The sequence below is a fragment of the Heptranchias perlo genome, unplaced genomic scaffold, assembly GCF_035084215.1.
Source record: "Heptranchias perlo isolate sHepPer1 unplaced genomic scaffold, sHepPer1.hap1 HAP1_SCAFFOLD_481, whole genome shotgun sequence".
Lineage (NCBI taxonomy): Eukaryota > Metazoa > Chordata > Chondrichthyes > Hexanchiformes > Hexanchidae > Heptranchias > Heptranchias perlo.
In genome coordinates this window covers 52,798-70,285 of record NW_027139496.1, presented here as the reverse complement: position 1 = coordinate 70,285, position 17,488 = coordinate 52,798, and the positions used below count along the sequence as shown (strand labels likewise).

General features: G+C 44.1%; 1 protein-coding gene across 1 annotated transcript in view; it reads left to right on the top strand.

The window, feature by feature from the left end:
- Window positions 1-17,488, top strand: part of LOC137313775 (synaptonemal complex protein 3-like) — a 33,882-nt gene that overhangs the window by 12,262 nt on the left and 4,132 nt on the right. The window contains exons 4-5 of the mRNA XM_067979567.1: window positions 8,574-8,691; window positions 16,186-16,285. Coding sequence (XP_067835668.1) covers window positions 8,574-8,691; window positions 16,186-16,285 — 218 coding nt within the window. The remainder of the gene's footprint in view (window positions 1-8,573; window positions 8,692-16,185; window positions 16,286-17,488) is intronic.

The following is a 17,488-nucleotide window of genomic DNA, read 5'->3' as shown; positions in this document are numbered from 1 at the left end:
GAGCAGGACCCGGCCACATAGCCCCTGGGCCCTCTCCGCCACCCACAGGGCATTGACCGATCCGAACTCAGCTTCATGTCCAATTTCCTGCCCGCTCCCCATAACCCCTAATTCCCTTTACTTCTAGGAAACTGTCTATTTCTGTTTTAAATTTATCTAATGATGTAGCTTCCACAGCTTCCTGGGGCAGCAAATTCCACAGACCGACCACCCTCTGAGTGAAGAAGTTTCTCCTCATCTCAGTTTTGAAAGAGCAGCCCCTTATTCTAAGATTATGCCCCCTAGTTCTAGTTTCACCCATCTTTGGGAACATCCTTACTGCATCCACCCGATCAAGACCCTTCACAATCTTATATGTTTCAATAAGATCGCCTCTCATTCTTCTGAACTCCAATGAGTAGAGTCCCAATCTACTCAACCTCTCCTCATATGTCCGCCCCCTCATCCCCGGGATTAACCGAGTGAACCTTCTTTGTACTGCCTCGAGAGCAAGTATGTCTTTTCTTAAGTATGGAGACCAAAACTGTATGCAGTATTCCAGGTGCGGTCTCACCAATACCTTATATAACTGCAGCAATACCTCCTTGTTTTTATATTCTATCCCCCTAGCAATAAAAGCCAACATTCCGTTGGCTTTCTTGATCACCTGCTGCACCTGCATACCAACTTTTTGATTTTCTTGCACGAGGACCCCCAGATCCCTTTGTACTGCAGTACTTTCCAGTCTCTCGCCATTAAGAAAATAACTTGCTCTCTGATTTTTCCTGCCAAAGTGCATAACCTCACATTTTCCAATATTATATTGCATCTGCCAAATCTCCGCCCACTCACCCAGCCTGTCTATATCCCCTTGCAGGTTTTTTATGTCCTCCTCACTCTCTACTTTCCCTCCCATCTTTGTATCATCTGCAAATTTTGATATGTTGCACTCGGTCCCCTCCTCCAAATCGTTAATATAGATTGTAAAGAGTTGGGGACCCAGCACCGACCCCTGTGGAACACCACTGGTTACTGGTTGCCAGTCCGAAAATGAACCATTTATCCCAACTCTCTGCTTCCTGTTCGATAACCAATCCTCCACCCATGCCAGAATATTACCCCCAATCCCGTGATTTTTTATCTTAAGTAATAATCTTTTATGTGGCACCTTGTCGAATGCCTTCTGGAAGTCTAAATACACTATGTCCACTGGTTCCCCTTTATCCACCCTATACGTTATATCCTCGAAGAACTCAAGCAAATTTGTCAGACATGACTTCCCCTTCATAAAGCCATGCTGACTTTGTCCTATTAAATTATGCTTATCTAAATGTTCCGTTACTGTCTCCTTAATAATAGACTCCAAAATTTTACCCACCACAGATGTTAAGCTAACTGGCCTATAATTTCCAGCCTTCTGCCTACTACCCTTTTTAAATAACGGTGTTACATTAGCAGTTTTCCAATCTGCCGGGACCTCTCCTGAGTCCAGGGAATTTTGGAAAACTATCACCAAAGCATCCACAATCCCTACTGCCACTTCCCTCAAGACCCTAGGATGGAAGCCATCAGGTCCAGGGGATTTATCCGCCTTGAGTCCCATTATTTTACTGAGTACCATCTCCTGAGTGATTTTAATCGTATTTAGCTCCTCCCCCCCGAGAGTCCCCTGTTTGTCCAGTGTTGGGATATTCTTAGTGTCCTCTACTGTAAAGACTGAAACAAAATATTTGTTCAGCATTTTTGCCATCTCCATGTTTCCCACCATTAATTTCCCGGTCTCATCCTCTAAGGGACCTATGTTTGCCTTAGCCACCCTTTTTCTTTTTATATAACTATAGAAACTCTTGCTATCTGTTTTTATATTTTTTGCTAATTTCTTTTCATAATCTAACTTCCCTTTCTTAATCAATCCTTTAGTTACTTTTTGCTGTCTTTTGAAGAATTCCCAATCTTCTATCCTCCCACTAAGTTTGGCTACCTTATATGTCCTTGTTTTTAGTCGGATACTATCCTTGATTTCTTTACTTAGCCACGGATGGCTGTCATTTCTTTTACACCCTTTTTTCCTCAGTGGAATATATTTATTTTGAAAGTTGTAAAATAACTCCCTAAATGAACACAACTGCTCATGTACCGTCTTACCCTTTAATCTATTTTCCCAGTCCACTTTAATCAATTCCGCTCTCATACCATCATAGTCTCCTTTATTCAAGCTCAGTACGCTTGTTTGAGAATCAACCTTCTCACCCTCTAATTGGATATGGAATTCAACCATGTTGTGGTCGCTCGTTCCAAGGGGATCCTTAACTAGGACATTATTAATTAATCCTGACTCATTACACAGGACCAGGTCCAAGGTTGCCTGCCCCCTTGTAGGATCAGTTACATACTGCTCAAGAAATCCATCCCTGATGCACTCAATGAACTCGTCCTCAAGGCTGCTCTGCCCAATTTGATTTGTCCAGTTAATATGATAATTAAAATCCCCCATAATTATGGCTGTTCCCTTATTACATGCCCCGACTATCTCCTGATTAATACTTCTTCCAGCAGAGTTGCAACTATTAGGAGGCCTATATACTACGCCCACTAATGTTTTTTTTCCCTTATTATTCCTTATCTCCACCCAAACTGTTTCATTATCTTGATGCTTTGTCCCAATATCATTTCTCTGTATTACAGTGATTCCTTCCTTTATTAACATAGCCACCCCACCTCCCCTTCCTTCCTGCCTGTCCTTCCTGATTGTTAAATACCCTGGCATATTTAATTCCCAGTCGTTGTCACCCTGCAGCCATGTTTCTGTAATGGCCACAAGATCATACCCATACGTAGTTATTTGTGCCGTTAACTCGTCCATTTTATTACGAATGCTACGTGCATTCAGATAAAGAACTTTCAAATCTGTTTTGTGACGCTTAGTTCCTGCTTTTTCCTTTTTTAACACTTTACCTATTACTCCATACCTTCTGTCCCTTCCTGTTACGCTTTCCTCTCTCTCCCTGCTCAGGTTCCCAACCCCCTGCCACTTTAGTTTAAACCCTCCCCAACAGCACTAGCAAACACTCCTCCTAGGACAGCAGTCCCGGCCCTGCCCAGGTGCAGACCATCCGGTTTGTACTGGTCCCACCTCCCCCAGAACCGTTTCCAGTGTCCCAGGAATTTGAATCCCTCCCCCTTGCACCATTCCTCTAGCCACGTATTCATTTGAAATATCCTCCTATTTCTACTCTGACTAGCACGTGGCACTGGCAGCAATCCTGAGATTACTACCTTTGAGGTCCTATTTTTTAATTTACCTCCTAACTCCCTATATTCTGCTTTTAGGACCTCATCCCCTTTTTTACCTATATCGTTGGTGCCTATGTGCACCACGACAGCTGGCTGTTCGCCCTCCCCCTCCAAAATGTTCTGTAGCCGCTCCGAGACATCCTTGATCCTTGCACCAGGGAGGCAACACACCATCCTGGAGTCTCGGTTGCGGCCGCAGAAACGCCTGTCTATTCCCCTTACAATTGAGTCCCCTATCACTATAGCTCTGCCACTCTTTTTCCTCCCAGCCTGTGCAGCAGAGCTACCCGTGGTGCCAGGAAGTTGGCTGCTGCTGCCTTCCCCTGATAAGTCATCCCCCCCAACAGCATCCAAAGTGGCATATCTGTTTGAGAGGGAGATGGCCACAGGGGACCCCTGCACTACCTGCCTGCATCTCTTACTCTTCCTGGTGGTCACCCATTCACTTCCTGCCTGTATACCCTTTACCTGCGGTGTGACCAACTCGCTAAACGTGCTATCCACGAGTTTCTCTGCATCGCGAATGCTCCACAGTGAGTCCACCCGCAGCTCCAGCTCCGAGATACGATCGGTCAGTAGCTGCAGGTGGACACACTTCCCGCACACATGGTCGGCAGGGACACTGGTAGTGTCCATGACTTCCCACATCTTGCAGGAGGAGCATATCACGGGTGCGAGGTCTGCTGCCATGACTTGCCTTAGCTTAGTTACCCCTTTTAAATAACGTTGAAATTAGAAAATGTTAACTATACTAGGGACCTAGGTTCACTAAAAAAAAACACTATCTGCTATAAAACCTGCAGATCTTCCCTTTCTTATTACTTTACTTACAGTAAAATGGTAGAAATACTCACCTGAACCTACTCACCAATCAGCTGCCTCCCCTGTGCCGCGTCACTTTCTGACTGGTGACGTCACCCTGAACTCTGCCGCTGGTCTCAGAGTCTCGCTCTCAGAGTAAGCTCTGGTCTCGCTCTCTCCCGCCGCTCACCGACTGAACTCTCGCTCTCTCCGCGCTGTTTATATCCCCGCTCTGGTCTCGCTCTCTCCCGCCGCTCACCGACTGGACTCTCGCTCTCTCCGCGCTGTTTATATCTCCGCTCTGGTCTCGCTCTCTCCCGCCACTCACCGACTGGACTCTCGCTCTCTCCGCGCTGTTTATATCTCCGCTCTGGTCTCGCTCTCTCCCGCCGCTCACCGACTGGACTCTCGCTCTCTCCGCGCTGTTTATATCTCCGCTCTGGTCTCGCTCTTTACCGCCGCTCACCGACTGGACTCTCGCTCTCTCTGCGCTGTTTTTATCCCCGCTCTGGTCTCGCTCTCTCCCGCCGCTCACCGCTCTCAGGTCCACTACCGCTCTGCAGGAAAAGCAAGGCAAAGCAGCACCTCCTTCCCCCACTTTACCAAACTCCCACACGTACCGAACTCTCAGCACACTGTGTTGTCCTCACACCGTGCTGTCCGCACTGACAGGCCCCTGTATTTCTACAGTTGCGACTCAGATGAGTCAGGCCTGCCCCACCTTCAGGGACCAATTGAATCTAGCTAACCAATTAACTTGCTACAGCAGCTCTCTGCTGAAGCCAGACAGAAACTTAGAAATTTAAACTTTTAAATTGACCTTAAACAGTTGAAGCAATATGCACTAGATTTAAAGAGATTAACCCTTAAAGAGATTAACCCTTCAACTCCCACACGTACCGAACTCTCAGCACACTATTGTTAGAATATTGTAGCAGAAACGCCTATTAGATAACGTGATCATTAATAAATGTGTTTCGGCTGTAAATGTCAACAGAAGTGTGGTCATGTTTAAATCTAAAATCGTCCGATTCAGAAGAATTAGAAATTCTTTGAGTCATTGCTTGAGCATCTAATATTAAAGAGGGAGTCGCAGTATTTACCTCTTAAAAATTAAAAGGAATTATGCTTGGTTTAATATCGTTAATACTTTTTTTTGTTTTTGCAGTACAGAAGCAGACACCACATACTTGTCAAAAATAACAAGAGATTAGATTTCAGATGGTGCGAATCAAGAACTCCCAGCATTCGCAGAATGCCTGTAAACACTTGTGTATTAAAGCAGCTGTTCTAGAGCAGAGCCAGGGTTTAGCATGTATCAAATGCCAAATCTGCGACATATAATAACCTTCTTTCTTCCCTACCCCCAACCACCATTGGTATAGTTACAGAAGCATCTTGAAGGGGAAAAATACTCAGCACAGCTTACAGGGAGTGTCCTGGTGAACACACCCAACACCTCACCCTGAGAGCATCAAGAAAAGTGCATAAATCTGTATATAGTGTGCCTAATCCAATCTAAATCTCATGATCTTATCCATAGTTGCTATATTCTATCTAAGAGCCACAGTATTGAATTGGATGTATAAGGAACAGTGAGAATTTAAGCATGGAATGAGAAGAGGCCAGTCCTTCCTCAGATGAGGAACAGTCTAGTCTATAAAGTAAAATTTCAAGTTAATTATCCATTGCCACCATTCAGCCCTGGACAGCTGTCCCCCACATCCCTTTCTGCCGCAGCAGCACAGGAACTATCATGCCCTGTGATGTATTTAATCATCTGTCCATATTACCTTCAGTCTATTCTTAACCAGTTATCCAGTTCATTTATGAAAGAGCTCATTGACACATCAGCTTTTGCTGGGAGTCTCTTCCAACTATCCGCTATGTTGGAAAAAAATCTTCTAATCTCTATTCTCGCTTAACTTTCACATCATCTATTATTTTAAACATCCGGGTCAAGTAAAAACCATACCCAGCTGTTGGCTCATTTAACGGGGGTCTGAACTTGCAGCCCACATTCTAACCACTGGAGCCACTCTGGGAAGCCTACTATTTAGAGATGTCACCGGAGGAGGCTGATGCAAGGAGAGTCAGTATGGCAGGCTTGCTCTATGAGCTTTTTCTAAATGTTGGTGACCTTTTTATATCTGCTGTTTTCCAATAAGACCATGGAACAGAAAGTATTCTCCCTAGAGTGATCATCTTGCCTTCAGTTACAGATTTAGGTGAATGCAGTGGAGCCTCACCAGCTACATGTAAAGTTGAAATGCATGTTCCCATTGAACTGCATATATCTCATGCTGCCAATGCTAACAGATTGAGATGTTTTAGGATTTATGTATCAGTGAGGCAACAGCACTAAGAATAAACTTTCCAAAACTCCAGGCCCACACAATTCAACAAGTTGGAAATATAAGCAGAAATAAAACTGAGTTATCAGGGTTTGCAGGGACATATGGCCCACAAGCTACAGTTTAGACCCCATATCCCTAGATTCTCCTTTAAGGGCTGGATATATCTTTGTTGCATGCTCCCCAATGCATCAGTGTCCATTTGAAAGTGTGGTGCTCAAAATTACACAAAAGAGGCATAGAATATAAAAGCCAAAAGATAATGAGCCTATACAAAATGTTATTAGGTTCTCAGAGTATTGGGCTCCATACTGTAGAAAGGATATTGAGGCTTTAGAGAGGGTACAGTGCAGGTTCACTTGGATGCTGCCTGGTATGAGGAAATACAAATAGAAAGAAAGACTTGAAAAATTGGGGCTTTTTCATTAGAACAGCATAGGTTATGGTGAGATATGATAGAAGTGTTTAAAATTATGAAAGGATGGGACGGGGTAGATAGAAGCAGATTGTTTCCAGTAGTTGAGGGGTCTAGAATGATGGGCCAAAGATACAAGATTAGATGTAAGAGATTTAGAACTGAGAGGAGGAGGAGAAACTGGTTTAGAGTTGTAAGGAATTCACTTCCAGGGTTAGTGGTTGAGGCAGAAACTGTCAACATTCAGGATTAGATTGGATAGGTGGATGAAGGAAAAGGATGTGGGAACAGGCTGGGTAAATGCGATTAGGATTGTTTGCTGCGTGGAGGGTAAATGCTGACAAGTATTGGATGAGCGGAATGGCCTGTTTCCAAGTTCTTCTATGGTTATGATCTGGAATGCACTGCCAGAGGGGGTGGTGGAGGCAGATTCAATCATGGCCTTCAAAAGGGAACTGGATAAGTACTTGAAAGGAAAAAAATTGCAGGGCTACGGGGAAAGGATGAGGTAGTGGGATTAGCTGGCTTGCACTTGCATAGAGCCGGCACAGACTCGATGGGTCAAATGGCCTCCTTCCATGCTGTAACCTTTCTATAATTCTAAAGAAGGTCTCCTATTGTAACTCTGAACCAGGGAAATGAGTCATAAAAAATCGAGTAATCTCTATGCTTAGTCGTGAAATGAGCAGAATGCTGATATTGACAGGAGAGTCATTGAGGCATATTCACAAGTGGAGAAACTTTCAGCTAGTGTTGGGGGTTAAACACTAAGGGGTCAAAGTGTAATAGCAAGAATTTAGGAGGCATGGTTAGTAAGTTTGCAGATGACACCAAGATTGGTGGCATTGTGGACAGTGAAGAAGGTTATCTAGGATTGCAACGGGATCTTGATAAATTGGGCCAGTGGGCCGATGAATGGCAGATGGAGTTTAATTTAGATAAATGTGAGGTGATGCATTTTGGTAGATCGAATCGGGCCAGGACCTACTCCATTAATGGTAGGGTGTTGGGGAGAGTTATAGAACAAAGAGATCTAGGAGTACAGGTTCATAGCTCCTTGAAAGTGGAGTCACAGGTGGATAGGGTGGTGAAGAAGGCATTCAGCATGCTTGGTTTCATTGGTCAGAACATTGAATACAGGAGTTGGGATGTCTTGTTGAAGTTGTACAAGACATTACTTAGGCCACACTTGGAATACTGTGTACAGTTCTGGTCACCCTATTATAGAAAGGATATTATTAAACTAGAAAGAGTGCAGAAAAGATTTACTAGGATGCTACCGGGACTTGATGGTTTTACTTATAGGGAGAGGTTGGATAGACTGAGACTTTTTTCCCTGGAGAGTAGGAGGTTTAGGGGTGATCTTATAGAAGTCTATAAAATAATAAGGTAGATAGTCAAAATCTTTTCCCAAAGGTAGGGGAGTCTATAACGAGGGGGCATAGATTTAAGGTGAGAGGGGAGAGATACAAAAGGGTCCAGAGGGGCAATTTTTTCACTCAAAGGGTGGTGAGTGTCTGGAACGAGCTGCCAGAGGCAGTAGTGGAGGCGGGTATAATTTTGTCTTTTAAAAAGCATTTGGACAGTTACATGGGTAAGATGGGTATAGAGGGATATGGGCCAAGTGCAGGCAATTGGGACTAGCTTAGTGGTATAAACTGGGCGACATGGACATGTTATGATTCTAGGTCAGTTTTATGTGTTCTCATTTCCTGTTAATTCCGGTACAGCTGATATTAATAAGGCTATCCTGGCTAAGAAGAAACGTCTGGAGGTGTACACCAAATCTTCATTAAAGACCAGCAACCAAAAGATTGAGCAGATTTGGAAAGTGCAACAAGAAGAAAGGTAATGCAGAGAAAATTTATTTCAGTACCTGTTCATTTATTTCATTCTGCATATTCGTATAAAAAGTGCTAAAGCATGCAAAATGTGGTGTAGAAAAAGGAATTGGCCCATATCTCCTCTTGATGACATATATGTTAAAGACCCATTCTGTGCTGGGATTGTTGTCAATTGTTGCAGTTTTGGGTGTTCTATCTTGCAGTTCTGAACCCGAAGGGACTCTAACCCTAGCCAGAATTTTCTAAGCTTCAGCATAATCATATTGTGTACATTACTGTGCTTTATAACTAATACTTGAATTAGATTTATTTTTTGGTCAGCTAGATATCTGGCATATGCAGAAATTCATCATGTTTAACAGCCTCCAAACCAAACTTAAGAAATCCACAAAAGCAAAGTTTCCATTTACTTCAGACTTGTTTTGTAAGACCATTTACCTAAATTCAAAGAACGTGGTGCAGGTGGGCAACAGCAAGGTTTAGGTCTGCCTCCTTTCCCCAAAGTTTGCGTAAGGAACTGTTGGGAATTAACCATCTATACGAATATTGCTTACCAGCACAGAGCACTGGTGAGCTTTCCACTGCTTGTTGAGCTAGGACCACCTTACCTATTAGAGCACTGGCTAGCAGGCTTACCTGGAGCAGAGTGAGAAGAATCCTGACCCCAGTGATGGATGTACCCCTCCAGGTCGCATCAATGAGCTAGTCAGGCTAGGTTAACCAGGAGTACTTGCTCAAGTAGAGGATTTCCAAGTCTGACACAGACAGATCAACTTGGTTGCCATCTCTTGTCATCAAGCATGGCATCTTGAAGCCAATTCAATCCCAAAGAGACTGCAGTTAACTCTCTGTCCCCTTATCCAAAAAATAAAAGACAGTCACTGGTTGGTGATTTGACAACTCCTTCATCTGAACAGCAGTGTTCCCTCCTAAACTGCACGGGGAAATCACAATTATGGGGTTATCTGAAAAAGATTACAGGTTCTTGATAGATCATCATTCTCAGTAAGCAGCAGTTTTTTCTGTGCTTACCTTTCATTTCCTCTTTTCCCCAAGCACTTGCAGAAATGGCAACGGAGAAATCTGTCATGGTTTAGATGGCCTTGTTTATTGTTTGAGAAGATCGTGGTTTTTACCTATTGTGTGGCCGAGCTGATCTGACTAGCTCACCAAATGAACCTTCCACCTCTGTTCTGGCATTTCTTCCCCTTAGCTTCCATTTGCTAGTTTTCCTATCGGATAACAAACGTTCTTGGAGAAATGTATTCCATTTCCAGGGATAACTTTATTTTGTTCTGATCAAGATGAATATTGTTAGTACAAGGAACATTTGTATTTTGCACACTCAATATCAGTATTATTCTCCATTGTAATGTATGTATTTACTCTGCTCCAACATTGTCCCTAAATCCCAACTTTAGCCCTCAGCAGAATGATTTTGTGCATTGTGTCTGATGGCTACAGTCACGGTAGTATCAGATGCAAGACCTCCCCCTGACTGCACCAGTATGAATTTTCCACATCGACGCTCAGATATCCAATTTAACCAGAATTATGGTAATCTTTGTGCTGTGAATCTCCCCATCCAGTGCTTCCGATATGTCCGATACCACCTTCGGCACCAGTGCTTCCGATATGTCCAATACCACCTTCGGCACCAGTGCTTCCGATATGTCCGATACCACCTTCGGCTCCAGTGCTTCCGATATGTCCGATACCACCTTCGGCACCAGTGCTTCCGATATGTCCGATACCACCTTCGGCACCAGTGCTTCCGATATGTCCGATACCACCTTCGGCACCAGTGCTTCCGATATGTCCGATACCACCTTCGGCACCAGTGCTTCCGATATGTCCGATACCACCTTCGGCACCAGTGCTTCCGATATGTCCGATACCACCTTCGGCACCATTGCTTCCGATATGTCCGATACCACCTTCGGCACCAGTGCTTCCGATATGTCTTCCTTTTTCCTCAACCGAGGATTCCCCTCCTCTGTAGTTGACAGGGCCCTCGACCGTGTCCGTCCTATTTCCCACACTTCTGCCCTCACCCCTTCCCTTCTCTCCCAGAACCATGATAGGGTCCCCCTTGTCCTCACCTTCCACCCCACCAGCCTCCATATTCATTGTATCATCCTCCGCCATTTCCGCCACCTCCAGCGCGATCCCACCACCAAACACATCTTCCCCTCCCCTCCCCTTTCTGCATTCCGAAGGGACCGCTCCCTCCGCGACACCCTGGTCCACTCTTCCCTCACCCCCAACACCCTTTCCACGGCCCCTTCCCGTGCGAGCGCAGGAGATGCAACACCTGCCCCTTCACCTCCTCCCTTCCCACCGTCCAGGGCCCCAAACACTCCTTCCAAGTGAAGCAGCGATTTACTTGTCCTTTCAATTTGGTATACCGTGTAGAATACAGTCTCCTCTACATTAGGGAGACCAAACGCAAACTCTGTGATCACTTGTCTGAACACCTCTGCTCTGTCCACAAGAGCGACCCTGACCTGCCGGTCGTTTGCCGTTTTAATCCCCCGTCCCATTCCTACTCTGACCTCTCTGTCCTCTGCCTCTTACACTGTTCCAGTGAAGCTCAAAGTAAGCTCGAGGAACAGAACCTCATCTTTCGATTAGGCACTTCACAACCTTCTGGACTCAACATTGATTTCAATAACTTCAGATCATAACCACTGCCCCCATTTTTTTGGTCAGCTAGTGCTGGTAATGGTTCTGCTATTGCCATTTACAGCCACTCCTGATCAATCTTTTGTTTCTTAACCTGTCCCATTACCACCTCCCTTGCCTTGCACCATCATCCCTTTTGTCATTTAAACACTCGTGCCCTCCACCCTATCAGAGACCTTCCCTTTTGTTCTTTCCTCCCCTCCCCCCTTTCCCTGGCTCTGTACTTGCTCAAAAACTTTCACTCTTTTAACATCTTCCAGTTCTGACGAAAGGTCTTCGACCTGAAACGTTAACTGTTTCTTTCTCCACAGATGCTGCCTCACTTGCTGAGCTTCTCCAGCATTTTCTGTTTTTATTTCAGATTTCCAGCATCCACAGTATTTTGCTTTTGTTCTACTCCTTGAAGATCCATTGAGGTGATATACCCTGATGTTCTGCTTTAGGAAGGGAGCCTGGAAAAATAATCTCAATTAATCTATGAGGTTATCAATTTTGTCCTTTTACCACTTTATGGAGATTGAAATCCAAGAGTACTAGGAAAGAAATATTTGCATCACGATTCTGCTCCTGGCACAGTCTCTCCCTCTCTCAGGCGTATTGACGCACCTTCACCATGCTTAAGACTGGCTAGACCCTCCAGATATAAATCTTGTACTAGCCCACCTATTGCCATTGAGCGCAGGTCTGCTGCTCCCCCATTCTCCAGTCTGACTCTGCCAGAAGAAGTAAATAGGTCCGGAAGTCCGAGCAGTCGTGCTCTTTCCTATCCATGCCACTGGGCTCATCTGTTCGGATTTATCAGACTCAGAGCCCTGGGAAACATCAGGTGTCAATGCTCGTTGGTAGATCCAGCCACAGGAGTTAGTGAGCTGCTGCCATCTCTGGCTCATCTCTCCTGTTTTGTCCTTGGTCATTTCTGGTTCATCTCCCACCCTCTGTTGTATTTAGTTCTCTCACTTGTCATCTCTGGAGTCTTCATTCTTTTCCCTACTTTATCTATGATCTTAAAAGGGAAAAAGCTGTAGTTAACATCACATGGCAGCCCAAAAATCTCATGACTTTTTAAAACTGTAATGTCTGTTTTTAGTGATTTGTCTCATGATTTTTGCACTCTGGATGGTGTTGGGATTGCCATACTTGACCATCAGATCAATGAGAGCTCAGAGGAAATCAAATCCATCTATGAGCCGAGTCCCTCAAATGGGACGCAACATGAGAGAGCATCCAAGAACTCAGTGTCTCACCAGTCACTGCTGTACGTAAGCCCAAATTCTGGTGCCCGGTCTAGTCTCTGTGCCAAAGCTGCTTTTATACTGAGTTTAGAGGGACGTGCCAGAAACTCCGTTCCCTAGCCACCGATTCCGCCCCTCTTCCTGGCCACTGTCTGAGGCTGATCCAGACCGTTCGCAACCTTGCCGTCCTATTTGACCCTGAGATGAGCTTCCAACCACATATCCACTCCATCACCAAGACCACCTACTTCCACTTACGTAACATCGCCCGTCTCAGCTCATCTGCTGCTTAAACTCTCATCCATGCCTTTGTTTCCTCTAGGCTTGACTATTCCAATGCTCTCCTGGCTGGCCTCCCATCTTCCACCCTCCATAAACTAGAGCTCATCCTAAACTCTGCTGCCTGTATCCTAACTCGCACCAAGTCCCGTTCACCCATCACTCCTGTACTCGCTGACCTATATTGGTTCCTGGTCCGGGAACGCTCAGTTTTAAAATTCTTATCCTTGTTTTCAAATCCCTCCATGGTCTCTCCCCTCCCTATCTCTGTAACCTCCTCCAGGCCTACAACCCTCCGAGATCTCTGCGCTCCTCCAATTCTTGCCTCTTGAGCATCCCCGATTTTAATCACTCTATCTTTGGCGGCCGTGCCTTCAGCTGTCTAGACCCTAAGTTCTGGAATTCCCTCCCTAAACCTCTCTGCCTCTCTACCTCCTTCAAGATGCTCCTTAAACTTACCTCTTTGCCCAAGCTTTTGGTCACCTATCCTAATATCTCCTTATGTGGCTCGGTGTCAAATTTTGTTTGATAATCACTCCTGTGAAGCGCCTTGGGACGTTTTACTACATTAAAAGCGCTCTATAGATGCAAGTTGTTTTTTCTGGTTCTTTTGCCGCTGACAACCCAAAGTAAACTTATGGGATTCACCAAGGCTGGCTGCTGGGACCACTCAGTAAAATAACACTGATTGAAAGATTAAGTGCACAAGACCAGTTCAAATAAAGATATCTACCATACAACCCACTAATATTTGATGTAACTGCTACAATTTGGGTGCATCTCCAGATAGTTCTTCTCATGCCCAACACAATGGACTGATTCCAGTAATGGCAGAGGCAGTGTGCCAGTTACTGTCTGTACTCTGGAACTGTAACTCCAGGTCTCTCTGACTGACAAATACCACACTGACAGGCCATATATCCCAGGTGACAGCTGCAAATCAACCTTAAAATGAATAACATTAGCAGGAGCACAAGTGAAAATAGCAGCAGATAGAAAAATCTCAATGTTTCTCACTTATATGCAGAATTTGCCTCAAAACAATAAAGGATCTCTAAACTCTGGGTCTTGCAAGTACACTTTGGACCAACATTTGTGATGATGATGTTTATACATGAAATTGGATAGTCATGGTGTGTTCCATAACTCCCACTTGAGGACTGCCTGTCAAAGTGGAGATTCACTAAGAAACCACGACACTTGGCCTCAATGATTACTCCTGTTTGCTTTGAACTGGGACAAAGGAAGATTTTGTTTCTTAAAAAAGGAAGTATCTTTCCCAATTAAACACTGTCAACCAAAATAATGTTTAAAGGCACAGAAACTGCCTGACAATTTTCCTGACACAGTTTACCCTTGTGAAACACAGTAACTCTGATGGAGTGATAACCTTTCTGCCTGTAATACTAGTTAAGTGATCTACCTGATCAGGGTCGGGCTGATACTTTAATCACAGCATCTATTTCCTCCAGCACAGAGAAACAACCCTTCTGGAAAGTTTCTCTGAAAGTAATGGTGATATTTTAAACTTCCCACAGTTCCTCAGACTGTGAATTCCCATAAAGGAATGTTAAAAGCCTTTTATGATTTGAAACAAAACAGATCTCTGGTCCTTATTCTTTCTCATCTTCACAAATGACCTTGGATTCAAAAACTAACTGTAAGCTTGTCAAATTTACCGATGACACTAAATTAGGGAGAGCAATAGAGACAAAGGATGCAGTTAAAGATTTGAAAAAGGTTTTAGATTGATTATGGAATTGGGTAGACAAACGGCAAATGAAATATAACACTGAGAAAGTGAAAGTGATATATATATATATATATATATACACACTATTAGATATAAAAATGTATACATCATAAATAAATATCCTTTTCAATGCTCTGGGAATGTGACTAAGCTAATACAATATTAGGAGATGTCGCCAAAACAGTGGAAAAAAAGCAGTTAGGCAAAGCTTCTCAGTGTACGGATCAGACCACATTTAGAGAATTGTGCGAATTGTTAGTTACCATACCAGGAAAGACGATGTAAAGAGAGAGTTAGGATACTTAGAGGGATGAGCTAAATGCCCTTTCCTTATACCTATCTCTCTTACGTTCTTAACAAACGGTAGCAGAAACAGAGTGCCTTGATGAACCTGGCTGACTGCTCCGCTTAAAGCTTTTTCAGAGAAGCCTATTGCACTTTTTTTTCAGTTCCTTCCAGGTACAGCAATGGGGACTCAAACATAATAATTAAGAAATTACTATTCTGAGTAGCCTGGAAGCAAGGATTTCACTCACAGGAACAGCTTCAAAATGGACCAATCTGTCCTGTTTCGGATCATAATAATCTTTACATTCTAGATTTTTGTTTTGATAAATTGTACAGGGATCTCATTTATCTTCTCTTTATGCCAGCTTGACTTCAAAAAGGAAGAGACTGGTATTAATTAGGTGGGCATTCTAGGTTCTCAAGTTCCCTTCTTGACATACAGTGAAGTGTCCTCCTTGCATAAAAGCTTTTGATCAAGGATGTGTCCAGCTTACAGAGGTTACTGCAGAATACTGCAAGAGTTGGGATTTTTATTGTTTTGGAATCTTTTTAAAGTACTGCTGAGAAATCAAGTGTTCCATAAATAAATATATCATTCTGCTGCTTGATCAATTTGTGTTATTTCTGTCTTAATAAAAACCTATTAGTTTTAGCCTGAACTATATGGTCTGCCAGTGTGTGGTTTTCCATCGATGTCGATCGGGAGTACGCAAGAGGGTTCATTGTCAGCCTGAAGGCCGACTGCCTGAGATACTTTGGTTGTAAGAAGAGCTTGGTTCCTTATGGATCTTATATTGAGCAGGAGTACAAAATATTGGGAAGTAGCCCGAATCCTAATATCCACCAGATCTCAATGCAATCAGCAGTACTTTAAAAAGGTTCCAAAACAATAAAAGTATACGATCTGTCCGAAATCCTTTTGAAAGGATCCAGCAGTGCCCGTGAGTTAGTTCCAAGGGTAGTCTATTCCACATATCAACTGCTCAGCACAGCATGTTGTTTTAAAGCTCTGGTCCTGATTGAGATTCATTAATTTTGTGCTTGTTCTCTTGACTTTTTTTCTGCCCTCCTTCTCCTCAAGGTGCTGATTCTTACTTAAGTACCCTGGCCTAGTGGCCATTCCTCATGTATGAGGTGTCAGAGAGTTGTGTCAGTGGTTATGGATGCTGTTTCCAGGATGGGTCACTGAGTAGCCACCTGGAGCATTGACCATGAAGTCCTATCACTTTTTGCTCTACCATGTATCAACTTATTTGTACAGGCAAAAGCTGACTGATGATTACTGTAAGCAGTTTACTGGAATCTTCCAGCAATGGGAGAAAGATATTCAAAAGGCCAAGGACCAAGAAGAGAAGATAGAAGTAAGTGTCTAGACATTGTCTTGTACATTATTATATTATCTTCTGTTTAACCTGCCGATCTGTATATATACAAGACTTCTTCAGGATGTTACTTAGGACTGAATTAAACGTCTGCTTATCGTGACAATAAGAACAATGAAAAGTAGCATTCAGTAATTACAACTATGCATGGTAGTTAACTTCTTTAAGATGGACCTAATGCAGCTTTTATAATTTAACTCCACTTTCTAACAAAGCCGTTCCCTAGTTTCTTCATTCAGTGTCCTCCATGTAGCATAGGAATAAGCCCAGGTTGGCAGTGGGGAGAAATGATGCGGATGCAGGCTGTTTGAGGTGTTGGTGCCATCTTCGGGGACTATTGCTCATATGACACTCATACCACTACATGAAGGCAATTACTTTGCAGTGATGTGTGAAGTAGTGTCTAAAGTTGCTTTGCCAGACCCACTTCAATCCTCGAATCAAAATGAGAATCTAGTGTGAATAGGGAGTGCTCCCAGCAGATGCATCGGTCGAGTGGCCTGGGGAGGAAGCCCCATAATCCTTCTTCAGCATCTGTCAGCAAGGCTGCGCCCACCCGCTTGGCTGGAGTGAGCCAACGTTAGCTGGGCTGGATAATCGATTCCCAGGTAATTGCATCTTCTCCGTCGGTGCAGCTTAAACCAAGGCAGTGTCCTGGGTTCCTGAAGCAGTGGTCAAACAGGCCCACTGCTCACCGATTCCAGCCTTCCTGGGGAAAGTGTAGGCTAAGGAGCCTTTCTCAAGAGATCCGTGTACTGGTTTTGTGTCCAATGTCAGAAAATTCACTTTGCAGCAGATGACTGGATTTGTACAGGTGGCCAAAGCCTCAGCATCGACCCAAGAGGGTAGCTTTACGCTGCTATTCTTTTATGTGGCTCTGCATCTCGGCTTTCCCCTGATCTACAGTGTTGCCTGACCTTCTCTTTTCAGGCAAAAATCTTTTTATAAAGTAAATGAGGTTATCATTGAAGCATACGTGAGATTCTGGGATTAGCAGCAGAAGCTCCATTTGAGCATTACTGCCCCACTCGTGGGTCTGGGATTAAAAAAGACAGTTTTCCATCCTCTGCAGAGGAGGATTTGGCCAGGGTGTGTCACTGAAGGGAGCCCCAGAACTGGGTGTGTCACTGAAGGGAGCCCCAGAACTGGGTGTGTCACTGAAGGGAGCCCCAGAACTGGGTG